General features: G+C 34.1%; 1 protein-coding gene across 4 annotated transcripts in view; it reads right to left on the bottom strand.

Annotated features, from left to right (window-relative positions):
* Positions 1–24,171, bottom strand: part of RNGTT (RNA guanylyltransferase and 5'-phosphatase) — a 264,777-nt gene that overhangs the window by 173,406 nt on the left and 67,200 nt on the right. For all 4 annotated transcript variants that reach the window (XR_010381315.1, XM_064486867.1, XM_031456025.2 and 1 more), the window contains exons 2-6: positions 17,759–17,868; positions 14,134–14,237; positions 13,954–14,042; positions 3,824–3,899; positions 2,441–2,681 (exon numbers count right to left, since the gene is read on the bottom strand). Coding sequence is in view for 3 of the 4 variants with exons in the window: in XM_064486867.1 (XP_064342937.1) it covers positions 2,441–2,681; positions 3,824–3,899; positions 13,954–14,042; positions 14,134–14,237; positions 17,759–17,868 (620 nt within the window). In the remaining variant the exon portion in view is untranslated. The remainder of the gene's footprint in view (positions 1–2,440; positions 2,682–3,823; positions 3,900–13,953; positions 14,043–14,133; positions 14,238–17,758; positions 17,869–24,171) is intronic.

The raw sequence follows: 24,171 nt of genomic DNA, 5'->3' as shown, positions 1-24,171 counted from the left end.
AAAAGCACAGGTAGAAATATCACAGTAAAACTGCTGAAAATCAAAAACAATAACCTTCAAAGAAGCAACTTCTCAACAGAAATGAGTTATAGAATAATATCAACACGCCAACCCAGAATTCTAGAATCTGGGTTTTGAAGAACAAATATTCTTAAAAATGACAGGAAAAACAAAGACATTTTCACACAAATACTGAGAAAATGTGTCACAGCAGACCCACATTAAACAAAACACGGAGGAGAGCTCTTCAGTTAAAAGGAAAACTATGCAAGTAGAACTACAAAAAAAAAAAATGAACAGCAGAAAGGATAAATACATGGGTGTATCTAATAAACTGTAACTGTATTAAGTAATGATGATGATGATGTTTCATGGGATTTAAAATATAGAGAGAATTCAAATAAGCAATACCAAAAGGGCAAGAAAAGGTTAATGGATTCAAAGTTTCTAAACTTTGTCTAAAATATGGCAAAAGAACTAACATTTACCGGACTTTAACAGTCAAAAATGCATACTGAAATGTTGGGTAGCCACTAAAAAAACAGGAAAGGAAAGTATAACAAGCAATAGGATGGGGTGAGAGAACAGTTAACAATTAAGCATAAAGAAGGAAAGAAAGGAAGATAAAAACAATCATACCACAAGTGGGATAAACAAACAAAAAAGACAGTGAGTGTAAATATAATTACATCAGTAAAATAAATGTACACAGACTAAATACTCCAATAAGGCAAAAGCTGTTGACTAGGTAAATAAAGCCAAAAACATGATGCTCATAAGAGATATACCTTAAATAAAAGATTAATAAAGAGTGAAAGTAAAAGGACAGAAAAAAGATATTCCATACAAACACCATCCAAAAGAACACCTGTAACATCCTACTAATATCAGATATTTTACAATGCTAAAAGTTAAAAGACACTGTAAAGATAAAATCATCATTTACACATATTTGTATAAACCAAGTAACACCTCAAAATACATAAAGCAAAATCTGATAGAACTATAAAGAGAAACAGGCAAATCCACAATCATAGTGGGGAATTTTTAAACACTCCTCTTTGTAACTGACAAAATACAACAGGGGAAACAAGGTTTGGGATTTTATTTTATATGTCATTTACTCCCCTAAAGAAACATGGCCATCTTGGCTATTTCTCTCTTAATGCTACTGGAGCTCATTTGCAACTAGAGGGATTTACTGGCACCTGATATTTTAAAATAAATGTCTTTTTTAAATAAATTTTAAAATAAATGTCTGCTGGCAAAGAAAAACAAACCCTGCAAACCTGACCCCATTTTGTAAAATAGTAACTCTTTCTTTTAAACTCCTATACACAAAGAAATATGAGATCATAATTCAAAAACATATTAAACATGTGCTCATGATTAATGTTATTCTTAAAAAATATAGCTGAATTCTCTCTCAAAAATGATATAAAGTAATCATCTATATGTTACATCATGCTATTAGACTTTCTTTAGGATCTGATTCTTATTTTTCTAGGTAGGTAATTCCAAAATTTCAGACATTTAAATCCGGAAAATAATGAGTTAGACTAAAAAAATAAGTTATTTTTGAAATTATTTTCATGTTTCAAAGCAGTTTACCCTTCTCAGTGGTCGTACAGTTTTGAAGTCTGAAATGTGTAAACACATATTAAAACAATGCTTTTCAAACTAGAGACTTTTTTTAAGCCCAAAATAACTGTATTTTATGATTTATATAAAACAAGGCATTTTCTTCCTTGCTTCTGAATCAATGCCTATTAATAAATGAGTTGTGGTGTTTACTCCTCAATCATGATATCCCACACACCTTAATTATTAACTTTATTAACACTTAAACCTCCCTACACTTTCCCTAACTCTCCCCTTTGGCCTACACCGTATATTTGCGAATGTACAAGTATAACCAGCATTTTTCTTCTCAAAATCTCTCCTAGTCTCCCAAGAAAAGGAGGTAACACCTAATGTTTTTTGTTAGGCCCTTTATTTCTAGAAGTGTAAGAAGAATTGGCTATAGAAAAAATCAGAATCTTCTGAGCTCAACTTTACAGAAAATTATGAAAATACCACCCATGGAAAGGAACAGAATTTATATGCAAAGTTAAACTACGAGGCAATTTTGCAAAGCATTAGTAAAAACTTTCACTCAGTATTTAATTGGAATTTCACAATATTTTGCAAAGAAAACAATAAATTCTCACTCTACCATTTAAGAGTTCTTTGGTTTACTTAAAGGGGAAAAAAAAACCCAGGATGAATTTACGTAAGTGAAACTTTTCTTGTAGAAAAGGCAAAGATCCATGGCTATCAAGAATGAAATAACCTTACAAATCTAGCTAAACAAACATAGTCAACATTCCATCTGCATAAATCTCAAGAGACCTGTAGAAGAAAAAGGAAAAGACTATATAATAATATTTTTAAACATTACCAGTTTTAACCGTTCTTTTCTCCTTTTGCCAAAGGAGGCACTTGACCCAGGTTCTGATTCCTTTTTTCCATCTTCATCCTCATCTTCATCTTCATCATCCTCAAAACACCAATCTGGCAATAGAGGTGGGGGTGGTGCTTCCTCTATATCACCATAGCGACGAAAAAGTTCTTTCAAATAATCACCCTTATAAATTCCTGGTGGTCTGGCTTGAGCAAAAGTAGCAACTGCTGCTTCAATACTATGGAAAATAAACACCATGCAATTTCCTCACTACTCTCCATTTATGTAGATTTATCAAAATTCACTTATTATATTTAAGGCACCATACAAAGCACAATAGAGGTTTTATAAAATGGACAAATCACGGTCCCCCTACTCTCAAGCCACTCAATTTATTAAGAGATAAATTCATTCTGAAAGTGTTATTATAATGTACACTGGTATTTCCTAAACTCTAGAGGTAAACTGTAATGAGTGTACAGACAAGACGTGGGGAGAGTCTGTGAAGAATTTAAGTAAAGCCTTGAAGGTTGAGGTCTGATGCTAAGCAAAAATATCAGTCAAAGAACGTGAATAGCAATTTGAAAAAAAAAAAGGAAAGAAAAGCATGCTTGTTCTTCAGTAACTTTCAACAGACCCAGGCAATAAGAGCAAGTCATTTGAGAAAGGCTAAGCACAGACTGAGTCTGACAGGAGTCTGGGGTTATTGTGCAGAGCATCTGTAGGCCAGAAAGGCAGAGCTAGAAGCTGATTATATTCAGAGAAGGACCTACTGCATGAAAGGCTCTGTAAACAAAAATAACGATGATCCTCAAAGTAAATGAAGAAATTCAGTTAGTGATACCCCATTCTCTCAGGTATTTCGGGTAACTAAGGTTCTAATCTCTGAGAATCTAAAAAGGCATTTCACAAACAGGTGCTCATAAAGACATGCTGATTGGTTTAAAAAGAGTAACTCTGTCCCCAAAAATACCTTTTCCACATAGCATTTAAGTTTTTGCTAGTACTCAACAGCTATTAAAAAAGGAAATACTAAAAATGAAAAGAAATACAAGAGTAACCTCCAGGGTGAAAACATACACAAACTATAGGGAGAATTTGTCTCTGGTAATTCTGTAAGATGTGAAAAAAAAAAATCTGGAAAAGAAAACACATCCTATATGCGATCCACAAGCACTCAAAAAGTGCTACTTAGTACAAAATGAATGGTAACGAATGGTATTCTAAAGATTAACCAAATCTAAAATGGAAACCACTGCAAATCATGTTAATCATGACTTCACCAAAAACGTGGCAATATAAAATGCTAAAACTGAAAAAAATCAATAAAGAAGTTTATCAGTTACTAAGTATCAATCACTAAATACAAGAAACAAATACCTCCAATCCATTTTCTCCACCAAAAAGGCACATATGAGGAAACCAGTACGATTGAAACCATGGGTACAATGAACACCTAGAAAATAAAGCAGTTTTGATTTAAAATTAATAAATCACTTCAGAGGCCACATTTCACTTTAAAATTCCAATGTGCACTCAAAATACTTCAACCATTTTATAAAATAACTACATTTTTAAAACTTGGCCCTCTCATAACTATTAAACTTGTCAGTTTAAGTTACAAGCATAACTTATAGCACTAGCTAGAAGTTTAAATATAATAAATATATTTATACTTATAATATTATATATTAATAAATATACTGTCATACATTTATAAATATAATAAATATATTAAATATTATATATTGATTTATATGCAATTAACTGATTGACAGTTATATATAAGGTCTAAAGTTTTATCTTAAAACTAAAAGATTCCAAGCACTTTAAATAAGGTGGTATTTCATCAAACACACAACTCTAAAGGACACACACACACACACATTCAGGACAATTGACCAGATACAGAAAATAACTGATGGATACACAGCACAATAAAAATAAAACTACTTTAAAGTTATCTAGAGACCAACAGACTGAAAGTCACTATTTGTTTAAGAGTGCAGAGGGGGGAACTCCAGATTGCAATGCAGTGAATGAGAATAAATGAATTCAAGTCTCACTCTTTTAGAAAGCTAGGAAGGGGAAAGAGAAATATAAAACAGAAAGAAACATGTGGGGTTTTAGGGGGGCAGTTTGGGGGAGGTATAGTTTAATATGAAAGGCTTAGATACACTTATAGGCTGAGAGGACCTGGTTAAATTACGAGGTCGAAAGTAATAAAGAACAAGGCTATAACTGGACAAAGTTTCTGAAGAGAAGAGATAAAAAATGAAGAGACAAGCCTTGAACATAAAAAGATAACCTTAGAAATAAATTGCTATAATCACGAAAACTATAAATTCAGCATCTCCATTGCTTCATAAGAAAAGGTGCCTCAAAAGTACTCAAAGATGTCAGCTGTAAACAGACTTTTTTACTCAACATGTATTTTTTATAAATTTTATTTATTCTTACTATAATTTTTTAATGGAGGTGCTAGGGATTGAACCCAGGACCTCATGCATGCTAAGGATGCACTCTACACTGATCTATACCCTCCCCTTCTAACATGTATCTTAACCAACATGAAATTTCCTGCCTACTTTATTTCAGACCAATTTAAGAGACAAATATTCTAACTTTAGATATGTTTCTCACCTACACCACTACTATTTTTGCATCCAATTTTTACTCTAGCAAAATTTACTAAATATTTAATGAATAGGAACTGTAAGAATGCCAGTTAAGTGATTAAGTCATATAATGATACATAATTTAAAAAAGTACCAATGTTCTTTTAATACTCATTGTTATGTAAATACATAAAGTTTTACCTTATTGTTATCTTACACTTCAAAACATTACTAGATGACTGGATTCTTTTTTCTTATAAAACCATTTTAAAATTTACTTATATGTACTGTTCATTGTTTCTAAGAACAGTTTAGAGCTTTAGCTTTTTAGCCTTACATAATTATCAAAGGAATAAAACCAACCACAAAATAACAATCAACAGAATGCAGTAATCCAATCATAAAGGACAGAGATGACCAGATTTTTTAAGTGAGATAAGGGTTAAGTAAAATAGATTACAGAAACCTGCATTAAAATAAATTCTACAAAAAAATTTGGAAGATTATAGATTTGATGCTAAAAAATGCCATAAATAAATATACCATAAGCCAAGTCTGATACGACTTCAATGTTTAAAAAACAAAAAAGCTTTTTGTTTTCAGTTTTCCTCAGTTCATTGTGAGAATGAGTCCATCTAGTGGCAAGTAAAGCACAGTTTATAACTAAAGATTAGCTTACTCTTAACTATCTCAAGTCTCTTCTCATTTAAATTTGTCTTCATTTTCTAGGTAGGGTAATATAATGAAATAAACTTATACATTTCAAAAAATATTAACATCAATCTACATATTAAGGGAAAACTATAGCTCTTTTAAAATCAAATCAAGACAGGAAACAATCTCCCCAACAAAAGAAGAAAAAGATGAGCTATAACTATAGAAATATACATGCCAGAATATAAGTATAAATTAAGAAAGGTGACTTCATATAGGGCTGGTGGCAACATATCTTTTTAAATAAAGCCTGATCTCAATATACCCAATTTCCTTTCTATCTCACTACTCAGATAAATTAATTTTTAGAATCAAAAAATGTATCTGACCGAACTAAATAAATGGTTCTTGACTGGGGGGATTTTGCCTGCCCCATCCCCAGAGGACATCTGGCAATGTCAGGAGACATTTATAACTGTCACTACTGGTGGGGTGCCACTAACATCTAACGGGTAGAGGCCAGGAATGCTATTAAACATCCTACAATGCACAGGAGAGTCCCCCAAAATAAAGAATTATCCAATTCACAACGTCAGCAGTGCTGAGGTCGAAACACCCCCTGGTCTAAATGAGAAAAAAAAAGTAAGAACAGAAAAAGGAAACAAACAATTATTTAGAACTTACTATGTGTCAAGTTATCTTAAATATTTTCATTTAATCAAAGAAATGTTTTTTAACAAAATAAACATGTATTACTCACGAAAATACATACTCACAAATCTGTCTCAGGTATTTATAACTAGAAAAACCTAAAGTAGTTAGAAGCATTAGTTATGTACCTATTACAGTCTACCATTTTACCAAGAAATCAGCCACTTCTCTTTTAACACAAAACAGATTTGTCCATTTCTCCAGTCCACAAAATTCTTATCCTCAAAACAGTCATATCTGTACATGCAAATAAACGTACTATATAGATCTATAATCTCTTATTTGTAATCATAATTTCAAAAAAGCTCTTAAAAATTAAGATTTTTGGTAGATCATTTGGGGACAAAACCTGACCTGAACTGATGTGATGTTATTTATACTCTATTTTTCTCACTGAGTGTGAATGAATATTCATATATTTAACTGCAGAAATGTTAATGTGTTTAATTATGGAATGCTCTCTACACCCAGATTATTTCTAAATACTATTTTCCACTATAACGAACCAGGGTCCTTAGAGAAATAACTGATTCCAAGTTTGGAAAACATGTTGTACCGGGACCACGAGCTTGCCTCTCCTCGCGACAATGAAACCACAACTGACTGCTAAATTACCATCGAAAAAAAGACCAGAACCAACAAAAAAGATCTTCAACCGGAAACATAAAGAGGGAACCACAGCGAGACAATAGAAGGGGCGTGCTCATGATATAATCAGGCTCTATATCCATACCCCACCCCGGGTGGGCAACCCACAAGCTGAAGGATAATTAAGTCGCAGAGGCCCTCGCACAGGAGTGAGGGTTCTAAGCCCCATGTCAGGCTCCCCAGCCCGGGTTCTGGCATTGGGAGAAGAAAGAGACCCCAGGACATCCGGTTTTGAAGGCCAGCGGGGCTTAGCTCCAGGAGCCCCACAGGACTGAGGGAAACGGAGACTTCATTCTCTTGGGAAGCATACACAATCATTATAGGGAACCCAGAAAGAGAAGAGAAAGAAAGGACCTGAGAAAAATTTTGGAGAGATAGTAACAATAAACTTCCCTAACCTGGGAAAGGAAACAATCACCCAAGTCCAGGAAGCGCAGAGAGTTCCACACAGGATCAACCCAAAGAGGAACATACTGAGGCACGCAGTAACTTATAACCAAGAATACTCTATCCAGCAAGGCTCTTATTCAGATTTGATGAAGAAATCAAAAGCTTCACAGATAAACAAAAGCTAAAGAATTCAGCACCACCAAATTAGCTTTACAACAAATGTTAAAGGAACTTCTCTAGTCATCAAACCATAAGAAAAGAGAACCAAAAGGAGAAAGAGAAAAAAAATAATAAACCTACAAAAGATTGCTTTGGTGGTTCGGGGTCTTTTATAGTTCCATATAAATTTTGGAATTGTTTGTTCTAGTTCTGTGAAAAATGTAAATATTTTGACAGGGGTTGCACTGGATACGTAGATTGCTTTGGGTGGTGTGGCCATTTTGATAATGTTGATTCTTCCAATCCAAGAGCATAAGACATCTTTCAATTTCTTTGTATCAACTTCAATTTCTTTCACTAATATTTTACAGTTTTCAGAAGACAGGTAACCTCCTTGGTTAAGTTTATTTCTAGGCATTTTGTAGTTTTTGATGCAATGGAAATGTTTATGCCAGTTATAAAATTCTGGTTTTTTAAGTGAAAAAAAAAAAAAAGTGAAGGGCTGCAAATGGCAAAATATCCTTCTTTCTTATGTGTGAGTTGTATTCCATTAGATATATGCTGCAACTTCTTCATCCATTCATCTATTGATGTGCACTTAGGATGCTTCCATATCTTGGCAATTATAAATAATGTTACTGTTGATAGCAGGATGTAGCTTTTTGAATTAATTTTTATTTTGCAGTTGGCTTTATTCCTTTGATAACTCTGTAAGTTTAAAAAGCTAAAGCTCTAAAAGTTCTTAGAAACAATGAACAGTACATATACGTAAATTTTAAAAATGTGCAGTATATTGTGTATCTGTATTTACATGCAATGTATTGTATATGTGCAGTCAAACTGTAATAATTCCACCTAATAAAACTGAAAAAAAAAGAAAAACATGTTGTACCAGAAAACAAGGAAACCATCAAAGACTGATGGGGTGATACTGAAAGGATACAGAAACCAACTTGAATGAGCTCCCAATGACCTAGGACAGAGCAATTTGGGCGCAAGAATAAATACTGACTGCAACTGATTTACATACATCAACCATATAAAAACTCATCGGTTCATACAGATACTCCAAAAAAATGAAATTAATCAGTCACCACTGAAGATTGGTAAAATACCAATTCATCATTCTGGAAATGGAAAAACAAAAGAATCAAACATTTAACTTGCCTTTCCAGTACAAACTGCATTTCAGAATAACCACAAATTATTGAGAAGGAATAGTTCTTTACTAAAGAATTCCAGCTAATCCATGAAGAAATGAGAGAATCAGAAAAATCATTATTTTGCAACTCCAAATGAAATACTGGATTAAGGCAACAATCATCAATGGATAATAAAGTCATTTGACAAAAGACAGATGGAAAAGTTTACAACAGAGGAAACAAGATGCCACCACCTGAGCCTACTTACGCATCTTCGTACCACTAAGAGTGGGGCAACCAGACATTCTGTGCCTCCTGATGTGGTGTGAAAGGAACTATACAATGCCACCTATGAAGTATTCTTGCCTAAAACATATAATTATGCCTCTAGATTTAACTACCAGTTTACAGGACAAACAGAAGACAAAGGAAAATGTTAACTAATATCATGAGGAAGCAATCAGATAAATCCAGAATGTGGAATATTTTATAGGACAAATGACCTACTTTCTCCAAGAAGTGGATGGGCATTAAAAAAAAAAGAGAATCAGAGAGATTTAGAAGACATACCAACAAAATGCAATATGTGGACACTGTTGAATCCTGGTTTGAAAATCTAACTTTAAAAAGGCATTTTGTAGATAACTGAGAAAACCCGAAAATGTACTAGGCTTTAGATGACCTTCAGGAATTTCTCATTATTCTGTTTGACATAACTGCATGGTGGTTATATAAAAACCAAAAATCTTTATCAGTTAGAGATGCATACTGAAATATTTTTAGTGAAATGACATGACATCTGTGGTTTGCTTTAAAATACTCAATAACAAATTTAAGGGAAAAAGAGGAAAAATGGAAAAAAAATCAGTAAAATGACAATTACTGAAGCTGAGTTATGGATACGTGAGGTATCATTTTACTATTCTCCCTACTTATGGTATGTTTGAGAATTTCTACAACAAAGAAAAATTAGGGTGTACTGCCCCTAGGAGAAGGTAACATATGGGAAGGACTGGAAACATCTGACCCCACAGGTTTCAGATGAAGGATTATGAAGCTATAGCTCTTTCTAAGTGTCAGAAAACGTTTGACGCTTCTGTATGAAGTGTTGCAAGAACGTAACATTTCCACTAAGTCTACAGTATTATCCCACAACCAGGCTAACTGAATGAATTAACAATTACATCAGCTAATTTAAAAACAATTTTTTTTAAAAGAGTAGCTTTGAAAGTAAATCCAAGTCTAACTTTTGCTATGTCACAAATGTGTGTCAAGAACGTGTGCAAGGCTGATGAAAATTCCATCTGTGATCCTAAAACACAATTAAAATACTGTAAAAGCAGGCCAATATTTTCAGATCCTAAGAACACAAACTTGATTCTTTATTCCTTTTGTTTGGAAAAGCGTCACCAGCAACCAGCTCTAAGACCAGCTTCTGTTACTGTCTTCAGAGTATCACTGCAATAAATAACTGCCACTGCAATCTGTGCTCCCAAACTGGGTGGGCCCAAAGCAAATGTTTCCACTTCAATCCACATGAATCGCTACTACTGATGTAAAATAATATATACAATACATTGTAGCAGAGTTCTATAATTTTTGTAACTCATAAAACACTCAATTTAGAAAATTTTCCCATCAGTTCTACCAAGAATACAAATGGACAATTTATAACAAGGGTCAGTGTGTTTTCCTAAACCTAGGAGTGTTAATCCTTCTGAAATCATGACATCCAATTCCAGATGTTAAGATGTCTTGGTATTCTTCTTGAATTCTTCAAGTATATTTAGCATTTACCCCTACAATGGCTTCTCTCAAATGAAAAAAGTTGTTTTTAATTATTCAAATAAAAGCTTCAATGCTATTTTAGGCTGTATATCTTCTAGTTGTATCCTAAATATATAGGTATTTGTTACATATATTCATGTGAATGTGTAAATATATATACATATCACAGTATCATGTCATATATTCCCATAATACTATCCTTTTGTTAAATAATTGTTCATACTGTACAATATAAAGATCTGCTTCTATCAGATATGTAAGCTGTTTCATTTTTTAATTACAAAGCTGTGATTAAATTCCTTTCACATATATGTTTATGTCCATCTCTGACTACTTCCTTTAAATAAATTCTTAGATGTAGTCTTGATGAGACAAAGTGTATGAACACTTTAAAGGATCTTGAGAAGTATCACCAAATTGTCCTTCCAGAGAGGCTGTACCAATTAATACTCTAACAATGTGTGTGTATAACCATTTTATCCAGTCCTTAACACTGTATTTTTTCTAATCTTTGCCAATTTGATGGGGGAAGGTAACAACATATTTGAATTTGTATCTCTTGTTAAGAAGTAAAAATGAAAATTTTTTCATGTTTCTTGGCTATTTATATTTCATCTTTCATAAACTACATTTCCATTGTTTTCTGTATTTTTCTATGGAGGAATGCCTCTTTTGCCTGTTGGATTATAAAATCTTTTTGTCTATAAGAATATTAACTTTGAATCTGTCATATATATGCTTCAAATATTGCTCCCAATTTGTCAAATATCTTTTTGCTCTGCTTCTGTTGTATTTTGTAATACAGAATCTTTTTTTTTCTCTCTCTTTTATCTAGAAACCTGTGTAGCAAGCAATTAAAGATCTGGACTTTGAAGTCAGAAACTAGATTACAAACCTGGCTTAAATACTTATTAGATGTGTGACCTTGGGCAACCTACTTAATTTCTCTGAGGCTCAGTTTTCTTATCTGTAAAATAGGGATACCACCACATACTACACAGAGTGGTTGTGAAAAGACTGCATTCTTTCATTCCTTCATTTGTTCATTTAAAGTTTCCCACCAAGTCTGCCGGGAAATAATAAGCATTCATTAATAGCAGCTGTTACTATTATCATTGATAGGCATTAATTCTTGACAGTGTTCTCAAACTTAAGTGTACATAAAAATCACCTCAGACCCTTGTGGTTTTTGTTTTTTTTTTGTTTTTTTTTTTTCTTTTTGGTTTTTGGTTTTTTGGAGTAAAGGTAGATTTATTTAAAGATACATACTACATAGAGTATAGGCTGTTTCAGAAGGCACAAACCCTTGTTTTTAAAAAGGTTAGGTTCCTAGGCTTCATTCCCAGGGTTTTTGATTATGCAGGTCCAGGATGGGGCCCTAAAACATGCATTTCTAATAAGGATCCTCAGATAATTCTGATGCAGGTGGTCCAGGAACACTCCTAAAAAAATACTTATTTATGGGTTCTGCCTTTGATGATATACTTGGAATATCCTTTCTTACCTCAGAGTTAAATAAATACTGACCTATATTTTCCCCTGTATTACAATGGGTCCTTTCAAAAATATATGAACCTAAAATATATTTTATTATATAGCTGGCTAAGGGTCTCAACATCATTTGTTGAATAATCACACCCTCCCCCTCCATCTCTACCACCAGGAAACAACTATAGTTTCCACTGCTTTACCATATGCTTTAATAACTGGTAAGGAAAACCCCCTTATTCTTTTGTTTTTCAAATTTTTTCTTGCTCATAATCTTGCCTGATGATCTGCCAAACAATTGTTTTCTGTGCTCAATAAATGTTTACTGACTTAATGGAGGAAGTGGATTTTACAAATAGAAATTCACTTCATAGTAATTCTTCCAGTCTCATTGGGATTTTGCTCAGAATTACATTAAAAATCTGAAATTAATTTGAAAACAATCTCTCTATTTCTTCAGTCTTTTAATATCCAAGTACATTTTTCTTAATAAAGAACTTCTACATTTCTTAATAACTTTATTCCTTGGTGTTTTGTACTTCTTTTACAGAAGACAGAAATAGTTTAGAGTGTAAACTGTCAACTCAGATTACTTAGGATCTGATCTAAACTCTAACTCTTTCCAATTGTGTGAATGATGTTGAGCAAGTCACTTAACCTTCTCAAGCCTGTTTCTTATAAAATGAGGGTGACAATATCTACCTAACAGAATTGAGAAGAAAATGAGATAGTGTATATAAAGTGATTTACAGAGTGACTAGCAGAGAGGAAATGTTTAATGTTAGCCAATATTATTAACATTAATGAGATCACTCTAACTATATATTCTAACTAGTTGCTGTTTATTTGCAGAAAAGTTATTGATGTTTTCTTATTTATCTGTATCCAACTATTTTATCTTCTGAATTTTACTATTCCTAAAATTTTTTCAGTCAATTCTTTAAATGGGGAAAATATTAGCTACTTAAAATTTTAAAAAGAAATCACAAAAGAAAATATACTAACAACGAGAGTTTTTAAATATTAGCAAAAAGATTAAAAGGCAAATGAACTGGAAAAAAATTCCAATAGTACATATAAGAAGTTAATTTATGGCATCTAACTATAGAGAAAAAATTATTCAATAAACTGTGCTGAAACAAATGACTGACTATATAGAAAAATTTAAATTAGATCCTCAATTCAAACCATATACCAATATAAATACCAGAAAGAGCAAAGAATCAAAGCTAAAAATCATAAACCTTAAAATTTCTATAAAACCACTCCTAGTAACATTGTTTATAATAGTAAAAAATAACTGAAAATAACACAAATACTTTAAGTACTTATTGTTTTAAGAACATTTACTTATTTATTACATTTATGTTTATTGCCTGCCTTCCCTCCCTCCACCCCCACCAATCCCTATTTTCTGTTTTCTCCACTGAGATGTGTTAAGAACTTGTATCTGGCAAAGAGTAGAATCAACATATATCTGCTGAAAGAACTATCCATCAACAGGAGAAAAGATAAACTAATAGTATACTCATATGATGGAATCTACACCACAGCAAATAAACAAGTTACATACATCATCATGGATCATGCTCAGAAATATAATATGAGAGAAAAAAGGAAAGTTCAGAATGATACATACAGTATAAAATCCAAAATTATAAAAATTAAATATATAGTGTTTAAGGTACAGTACAACTGAAAAGGGACTATTAGGGCTTTATCTCAAAAATATAAAAATTAGAAAAATACATCTATTTTATAGTTCACAAAAGTTAGTCTACTACTCTAATAAACACTCTTGGTGATTACATAAAAATGAAAAAAAAAAAAAACTCACCAACTCACTTGTGAAAAAGAGAATCAAAACCCAATCACAAAATAAAACATTCAACAGTGGTAAAGCCAAACATACCTATAAGTTCAGGTGGGTTTCTTTCATTAAACCGCTCACACAGACGAATAAATGTCTCAGTATTCTCCGCTGTAGGGCACTCACCATGTCTAGTAATACAGAAACATCCCTTTTTAAAAGAAGAGATTATAAATTTCAATGAAAGGTTTCATTATTAAAGAAACTTAATACATGACTTACCCTTTGCATTGAAGTTTTATATATTTGATTCCTTCTTTTTCTATGTCATTTCTGTCATAGAACCTTGAAGTGTTTGTCAGGTCCACCAACAAGCCCATTTTAACCTTTAGAAAAAGAAAGAAAGAAAGAAAGAAAGAAAGAAAGAAAGGAAGAAAAAAGGGCAGATTTACTCGTAACTGAATTTGTTCCAAAACAAGTTGACTGAATGGCAATATTTGAGGCCAGTTTATCCAGCTCCACTGAGGGAGATTGTATGTTCACTCTGGCAATGAACTATTAACAATGAAAGCATCACTTACCCAAGTCTTATTCAAAGCACAGAACTTTGGCAGGCACTAAGTGAGATAAATTAACCCCTAAATAATGATGAAACAAGAACATGAGCAAAAGACTCCACTTCAACATTACGAAAGTTTACCTAAAAACACAAACGCTAATATAGTTTTCTGCATCTGCCATTCCAGTGATTATTAGACAAGAAGCCAGAACAGGGATAGCCTCTATCTGAAATACAGCCAACCCAAGCTCCAGGCACACACCAAATCAACACTCCAAGCAGCCATCACATCACTACACCACGTTAGGCAGTTAAATTCTAAAGTGAGGATGTAGGGTAAAAAGTGTGTACAGTCAAAATTCCCTTGTAAATCCCTTAAATAATCAATAAAGAACAGGACACATGGCCATTTTTATGCATCTCATTGAAGACTCACTCCCATTTCTCAGCCAGTTTTTCCTCTTGTATTGAAACAAAACCATTATTTATTCCATTGAGCAGTAACTAAAGTAGTTGGTTTGTGTTCAGGGGCCATAGGTTTGAGAAATCTTTAACAACTAGAATCACATTCAGCCTAGCAAGATAGTCTCACTAAGAAATGCACACCTGAACTGTGCGAGGTAAAAGAACAGTTAAGCCACATATCTTCCACCTCATTCTAAAGCATATACTCTCTAAGAAGAATGGCAAGAAAAACAATGTGTACTTTTTAAATTATTTTTCTCTCTTTTGTTGTTATTGATTTTATTGAGTAACTGTTGTCAGCTTTTCCTAAAGGAGACTAGTCTACAGAAAAATTCAACTCCATTGTCATAGGGGGAAAAATGGCAAAAATATTTAAATTTCATAAATCACAAAACAGACAAAATTATGTGCTTCTAAAATACAACTAGCTGCCTTAATGTGCTCTGTTGATTCCTCCCAATTTCTCAGGTCCTGTATGGATAAGGGACAGGTCTACCAATCAAGCAAGCTCGCACTTACAGGAAATGTACTTTTGATGGCATTTTTTGCAATCTCTACCCCTGAGCCTACTTCTCTTCCCTTTTCCGACATAGCTTCTGCAGTGATCTTATTGCCACACACGAAGCTTTAGATGCCATAATACAGTGTCTCAGTTAGAATTAGAACCCATGCTGTTTGTCTCCAGGTCCAAAATAAGAAGTGAATGAAAAGTGGACATGAGCAAGAAAATATGAATTTTCTAAATACATATGAATACTTTGGCTAAGGAAACTGAGAAACTGTATTGTGTGACTAAGCCGCCCTGAGCCCATATATATATGTATAAATGTGTTTATGTGCATGTGATGTGTCTGTGTGAATAATGTGTTTGCGTGTGAAGGTATCTGTAGGTATATACATACATTCATACATCTATTACACAGACAAATTTATTTCTCTTAATAGACTCCCGATCCATGAAATAAGGATAATAATAGAATTTACCTCATACAGTTGTTGTTGAGATTTAAATGAAGTCCTTACTCTGTGCCAAGCAGTATTCTATGTGCTTTATATGCATTAATTTTATTTGCAAATGAGAAAACTGAAACATGAAGAGATTATGCAACTTCACCACAAAAGCAGTAAGTGGCAAACTGGAACTGAAACCCAGACTAACTGGCTTCCAAGCCCAAGCTCTCAGCACTCTGCCTGGGAAATACTTAATGCTCTATAAATGTTAAGTATAACTTTCAACATGTAATTAGTAGTGAAGGTTAAAAATTGAAAGTTTACAAGTGAGCTAAAATAAAAAATATATAAATAAATAAAGACCCAAAACTACACCAAGAGTAGGAATGAGTTAACAGGTTACCAAAAACCAAGTGGTAACTTCACTATCCCATGATAGGAGCCTTGCACGTAATAGGCACCAATATTTGAATGTACTAATATAGCATACAATAACAGACTACCAAGAGTATAAAATAGAACAGTAACGATGGTTGGTGTTATGGGTTGAATTCTGCCCCCTAAAAACGTATGTTCAAGTCCTAACTCCCTGTGAATGTGACCTTATTTGGAAACAGGGTTAGAGGGTCTTTGCAAATATAATCAAGATGAAGTCATACTGGATTAGCGTGTCCTTATAAGAGGGAAATTTGGATACTAACACACAGGAGAATGTCAAGAATGAAGCAGAGACCACTGATGGAGCTGCAAGCAAGGAATACCAAGCACTGCTGGCCATGCTTGGAGTAAAGAATGGAAAAGACTCTCCTCCCAGCCTCCAGGACGAACCAACCTTGCCAATACCTTGATGTGGAACTTCTAGCCTCCAGGACTGTTAGAGAATAAATGTCTGCTATTTTAAGTCACCCTGTTTTTGGTAATTCGTTAGAGCAGCCCTAGGAAACTAATATAATTAGTATCATGTCAGAATAACATTTAAAATCACAACTTTCATCTAGAAAAAGTTTGGCAATTTCCTGTAAAACTAACCATGCCTGCAATCATCATACCATTGGGTATGGTACGACTGCTTGGGTATTCAGTCCAGAAAAATGAAAACTTACGTTCATATAAACACTTGTAATGAATATTCATAGCAACTGTATTTGCGATACCCCATAACTGGAAACAACTCAAATTGATTAAATTGTTATTTAAGCACTCAGCAAGAGAATGGTTAAATAAATTCTGGCACATCCATACAACTGAATACTCAGCAATAAAAAGGAACAAAATTTTTGTTGATTCATACAATAACCTGGATGGACCTCAAGGGCATTATGCTTAGTGATAACAGCCAATCCCAAAAGGTCACATATTGTATCATTCCATTTATATAACATTCTCAAAATGACAAAACTACAGAGATAGGGAATAGGTTAGCTATGAGTTTCCAGCCTATAGGGATGGGGGTGTGAAGAGGGTCTGACTCTAAAGGACTAGCATGAGGGAGTTCTTTTGAGGAGAAGGAACAGTTCTGTAACTATCACCATGAATCTATACATTAGGTCAAACTATATACTATGTACATATACATACAAATTAATGAATGTAAAAACTAAATCAGGTCTACAATCTAATCAACAGTACTACACCCACAACACTATAAACTGACTATACTTCAATTAAAAAATATATATATATATATATATATAAAACACCAGTACCATACCAACATCAATTTCCTGCTTTTGATGCTGTAATACAGTATATAAGTTGTCACAATTGGGAAAAGCTGGGGAAAGGTTCACAGAATGCTATGCACAATTTTTGCAACTTCCTCTTAGTCAACTAATTATTTCAAAATAAAAAGGTTTACTTTAAAAAGTCACCTGAAGAACAAACGAGAGAGAAAATATGTTAAAGCAGTTTTAAAAATGTTTTGATTCTTACCTTCAGACTCTTTAGATAATTTGATAGCATACTGGGATGGAACCGATTTTCTTCAGCAACTTGACTATCATACCTTGGTCCCAACATTGTCTTCAGAGGTAAGAATCTTCCTAAACAACATTAAGATGGATAACAATTTTCATTAATGAAAATGTTCCAGGTTAAAACTCTGTAATTAGCAATTATCAAAATCACTTTCTTACAATGTTTTAAATGGAACACTCTCAATTTACACTATACTTTAAAAAAGGTACTGCGTTGGAACCTTTAAGGACAACATAAATTCTAGAAATTAACAATCAAATATAACAGCAAAAGAAAATTACCAGTGAATGGAACTTCCATAAAAACTCTTAAGTTCTAAACTACCACACTAAAAAGTTACTACCTTAAGCAAAAACAAACAAATGGAACCTAATCAAATTTACAAGCTTTTGCACAACAAAGGAAATCATAAACAAAATGAAATAACCTACAGAATGGGAGAAAATTATCTGCAAACGAGGCAACTGAAAAGGGCTTAGTTTACAAAATACATGAACAACTCATACAACTCAAAAATTTTTTTAAAAAAGCCCCAATCAAAAAATGGGCAGAAGACCTAAACAGACCTTTCTCCAAAGAAGACATACAAATGGCCAATAGGCACGTGAAAAGATGCTCAATATTGTTAATTATCAGAGAAATGCAAATCAAAACTACAATGAGGTATCACCTCACACCAGTCAGAATGGCCATCATTCAAAAGCCCACAAACAAAAAAATGCTGGGGAGGGTGCAGAGAAAAGGGAACCCTCCTACTCTGTTGGTGGGAATGTAATTTATTGCAGCCACTATGGAAAACAGTATGGAGATTCCTTAAAAAACTAAAAATAAGAGTTACCATGTGATCCACTCCTCGGCATATATCCAGAGGAAACTCTAATTCAAAAAGATACATGAATCCCAATGTTCACAGCAGCACTATTTACAATAGCCAAGACATGGAAACAACCTAAATGTCCATCAACATGACTGGATAAAGAAGACATGATACAAACACACACACACACAGACACTAGAATACTACTCAGCCATAAGAAAGAATGAAATAATTCCATTTGCAGCAACATAGATGGACCTAGAGATTACCATACTAGGTGAAGTCAGAAAGACAAAGACAAATATCATATGATATCACTTATATGTGGAATCTTAAAAAATTATACAAATGAACTTATTTACAAAACAGAAGTAGATTCATAGACATAGAAAAAAAAACTTACAGTTACCAAAGGGGAAAAGGGTAGGGGCAGGGAGGCGAGAGATAAATTAGGAGTTTAGAATTAGCAGATACAAACTACTACAGATAAACAGATAAAGAGCAAGATCCTACTGTACAGCAGAGGGAAATATATTCAATATCTTGTAATAATCTATAATGAAAAAGAATATGAAAATGAATGTATATTTGTATGACTGAATCACTATGCTATACACCAGAAAGTAACACATTGTAAATCAACTATACTTCAATTAAAAAAAAAGTTTAATTAAAAAAAATAAAGTTACTGCCATAAAACCTTTAAAGATAATGGTACTAGAAAACTGATAATGGAGTGAATTAAATCAATTCCTTAAAATTCCTATTACACTATTTTGATATGAAATTGGAACGCTCTCCATTTTACGGACCTGAAACATCTCAGGAAAAGGATCATGTTACGAAGCATAGTAACCAAAATCACTCTCCAAACAACTATCAGTGATTCTAATTTCAGCAAGGCTGACTAACTTTTGGCCTTTTTTTCTGAACTACCATATAAGCATATGGGAAGTCATCTTCCATAACCAATTTTAAAACCACCTATTTTAGCATATAAATCAGTATTCTAAAATACCATAAAATCAGTAAGAATATCTACCTAAAATAATATCTAAGTGAAATCTTAACATCTGTCCAGAGACGGTAACCTAAATTTCATTAAAAAAAACATTTTTTTCTATTTTTATTTTCTTCAAAACTATTCAGGGTCACCAGTAACCTCCACAATTGCTAAAACCAATGGTCAATTCTCAGTTCTCAGAGAATTGATCATTGTTAATTCAAGAGGAAGCTCCTGAATCACCTTTTTCTCATGGCTTCCAGGATCCTACATCCTCCTGGCTTTCCCCCCTCTCCCTCTGGCCTCTCCTTCTCAGTCTCCTTTACTGGCTCCCTCTTATCTCCCTGACCCCTCTGTTTTATCCCAGGGCTCTGTCCTTACACCTCCTTTCTAACTACATTCACTCCTTTGGTGTCTCATCTAGTCTCACTGCTTTAAAAGCCATGAATGTGCTGATGACTCACAAATGTGTATCTCCAGGCCAAAACTCTCCCTTAACTCTAGACTCAAATATCAAATTGCCTACCTGACTTGGTCTCTACTTGATGTCTAACAGACATCCCAGGCTTATATTCAAATCTGAGTTCTCAATGTTCAACCTCCACAAGCTGCTCCTCTCCTGGTCTTCCCCATCTCAGCAAATGGTAACACCACTGTTTTTAGAAGTCCAGGCATAAACCTTTGGAGTTATCCTTGACCCGTCTCTTTCCTGCACACCCCCCATCCAATCCATCAGCAAATCCTATCAGACCTATCTTCAAAATATATCCAGAATCTGACCAATTCTTATCACTTCCACCATCACCTCACCTAGATTATGATACTTCATTTAGTTTATTTAACAGACATTTAATGAGTGCCTATTATGTACCAGGCATTATTCTAGGTGTCTGGAATACAGCAGTGAAAAGAAAAAAACAGATAAAAATCTATGCCCTCATGGAGCCTACTTTCCATTGGGGAGAAATACACCACAAACAATAAACATAATAAATAATTTGGTAGATGTTTCATCCCAGTAGTCTTAGAGGTCCAATTCTGTTTCCTCTAAATACCCTTAGCCTCCTTGCTCCTCCCCCATTACTCAGTCACATTCTCCTGAGAAAAACCCAGACCTTAATAAGCCCAACCACCTGATTTCTTTGGGCCCACACCTATGCAGCTCAAGGCTCCTAGAGAAATCTCACAGCACAGGAGATGGGCAACACTATAAATCATAATCACCCATCTCAAAGGCACTCCTATGATAAATAACTGTTTCATATCTTTTCCTCATTTGTAAAGTATACAAGCTCCCCTATCCCCTTTTCAACTGACAGCCTCTCATTAAACCTCACTAAAAAGAAAAGGTAAAGAGAAACTGAAGCTAACTTTATTTACACATATCAGACACGGTTTAAAACATTTTACAAAGAATTAATTCATTTACTCCTAATGGAAATGTATGCAATGTTATTATGCCCATTTTACAGATGAGGAAACCAAGGCAAGAGAGATTAAGTAACTTGCCCATTGTCACACTTCTAGTAAATGAGAGAACAAGGCCCTGGTAATATGGACATAAAGCCCATGGATGTAACTGCTATTCAACAACACCTCACCCCATCGGGCAGAAACCTGCCTCACCTTTGCAGTTATAAGCCTTTCTGTTTCTGAGTCCATTTTCTCTTTCATCCCTTGTCCTTCCTCCCATTAAAGGCAAGTTCCTTCCCTTCTTCTCTGGACTCCTTTCCATTTTGCCTTCTCAAGGACGATCAATCAACCCTTCCTCCCTTTCATGTTGTTACCAACTTTCCTAGTATCTTAAAAATCTCACAGGCATCTCATACTTCTGATAACTCCTTCCTTCTTGAAAAGTTCTCTTGGCTTCCATGACACCAGACTCCTTCAGTTTCTACCACCCACCTAACACCACTCCCGATTTCTGACTATTCCTTCTCAACTTCTTTGTTCCCTCTTTTTCCTCTAACTGACTTCTAAATGCCAGGTTTTGTAGGCTCCATCTTGGAATCTTCTCTTCTATTCTTTCTACATTCTCTGCCCAGAAGGTCTTCTCCACTGCATGGCAGAAACAATGCTATCTGTTCACCAAACTCTAATTATTTTCCTCTGCCACAGCACACAGAATGACTACATTTCTCAGCTTCTCTTTTGTTAGATGAGGGCCACGTGACTGGATTGCGGCCAGTGGGATATGGGGAGGAGTGAGATATAACACTACCAAGGTTGGTCAGCAAACCCCCTGAGAGATCATCCATTCCTGCTCTTCCCTTTCCATGGCAACCTTAGAGGTCACAAGTTTAAGAGGACAGCATCATAAGATGGAAAGAGCCCACAGAGTCAACACTTGGAGAAGAGTTGCCCAGGAAGGCTGCCTAACACACAAGGCATTGTGCTATAAGCAAGAAATAAAGACAGTATGTTGATAGGAACTGATGGGAACCCTTGAGTTTGGAGAATGGTTTGTTAGAGAAACCAGCATTACTTACCCCACCTAATCAACTAGTGTGTTTTTAAATATTGTCTTTAGGCTGATGATCCTTAACTGTAAAACTCCAACCTGTTTGAATTCCAAACCATATATCCAATCGTACACTCAACATCTCTGCTTGAGCAATCAGGATCTAAAGGATACCTCTTCCAACCTACTTCCCCTACAATAACCTTAATGATAGCAGTCATCCCACTGCATAAGCAGAAAGTTAGGACAAAGTTTTGACTCTCTTTCATTCTAAATTCAACACCAAGTCCTTTCCATTTTCCCTAATTGATCTTTCAAATCAGCCTACTATGCTGCAACTCTACTTCTAAACCATTACCATTATCTTTCACCTGGACTACCATGACAAGTTCCTAACTAGTCTCTCCACTTCCATTCTTGTCTCTTTCAAATCATTAAACACAGAGCAATTAAAGTAAGCTTTTTAGAACTGAAGTCAAATCATCTCATCCCAATGCTTAAGAAATGGCAACGGTTTGCCAGTGCAATTTAAAAGTATGTAAATGTTAAAATTCCTCATCACACCCTAAAGCCTATATGATCTGGCTCACACTCTCCAACCTCATACCCACATCTGCATTTTAAGTCCAAGCTATCTCTCCATCATCATCCTAAGAGAAGTCCTTTAAAAAAAAAAACTATCTAGGAAACTTCTATTTATTCAAGATAATTCATATACACCTCCTCTGGGAAGCCTTCCCTGAGCCCCTTTTTCCCTAACATCAAACAAAGAATTAGGTTTATTACCTCTAGTATCCCATAACATTCTATAATAGAGTCATTACCGCACTTGTTACAACAGAACTGTGTTTTAAAATTATGGTTTGCTACTCCATGAAACTATGTGTTCTTTAAGGTGAGGGATTATACCTTAATCATCTCCCTAGTCCCAAAAACCAGCACAAAGTAGACACAAGTATTTCTAAGTAAAATGACTTCGAAGTCATCATTATGATCATAAAACTGTATCATATTTATATTCCCACTGTTAGTTTTGAAGTTCTTTACACACAGTGCATACAAAATAATTTTATGTTGAATAATCTATCTTTAAGAAATGAGAAGTCTGTTTTCTTCAAGTGTTCACCTGAAATCTATCACTCAGAAGGAGAAAAAAGGAATTCCTCAGAAGTCAAGCTTGGCCCTATCTCCAGAAGCTCTCTCACAGGAAGTGTGGTTTAATTAGAGAAGGTGACTTCATGGTAGAACAAATTACTATTTATAATTAGTACCATCTTCTTTCTGGTTCAGGAAAATCATGAACTTCTAGTACTTACAATGAGAAAAGCAGTCTTAACACATTTTCTTAAATATTTAGCAAAATAGCAAAGAAATTATATAATAAGCAGGAATTACTTTTATCATCAGAAAACAAAATAAGAGGAAGACAACAGGAAGTAGAAACTGGGAATGTGTATGATTCCTTATTTTCCGCTAAAGCTTATAAGAATATAGCTAGCATTTCTTGTTCTGCTACTATAAAATACTGACAACCCTGCATATCCAAAATACACAATGTGGCATGAACACTTCTAGGACACAGAGAGACAGAATTTTAAGGGAAATTCAGAGACTTATCAAGAATTTTATGTTGTATTCACTTTACTTTCTAATAAGCATCAAAAGCCAACGCAGAACTGAGTATCAGTAAAGATTCAGTTTGGTTTCAGGAGGCCTGGGGTTCTGTCCAGGAACCACAACTGATCAGACAGATGAGCTTAGTGACTCACTGAGCACAGTAACTAACAGTCTAGCTTTTGGGTGTCAAAATATTCCAATACAACAAAAACAAAAAACTTTTTATTCCTGACCCTTCATCCTCAGGAGACAGAGGGAAAAAAGGACTATTTTTTAAGTCTATTTTTTTAAAAACTCTATTTTTTAGACAAGTATAAAACTGCCTAGAGCCTAGCACCTTACCAGCTGCTATCCATCCCCATCAGCACATTTGTCCCATTCATCTAAGAAGTCAGTATTCCGGTATGTGTCTTTGCCATCTGCAGATTATATTAAAATTCTAATTTTTAAACTTTTTTTCTAATTCCAAG

Source organism: Camelus dromedarius, chromosome 6 (assembly GCF_036321535.1).
Source record: "Camelus dromedarius isolate mCamDro1 chromosome 6, mCamDro1.pat, whole genome shotgun sequence".
Classification (NCBI taxonomy): Eukaryota; Metazoa; Chordata; class Mammalia; order Artiodactyla; family Camelidae; genus Camelus; species Camelus dromedarius.
Note: the sequence above shows the minus strand (reverse complement) of the source record. Positions and strands in the feature narration are given on the sequence as shown.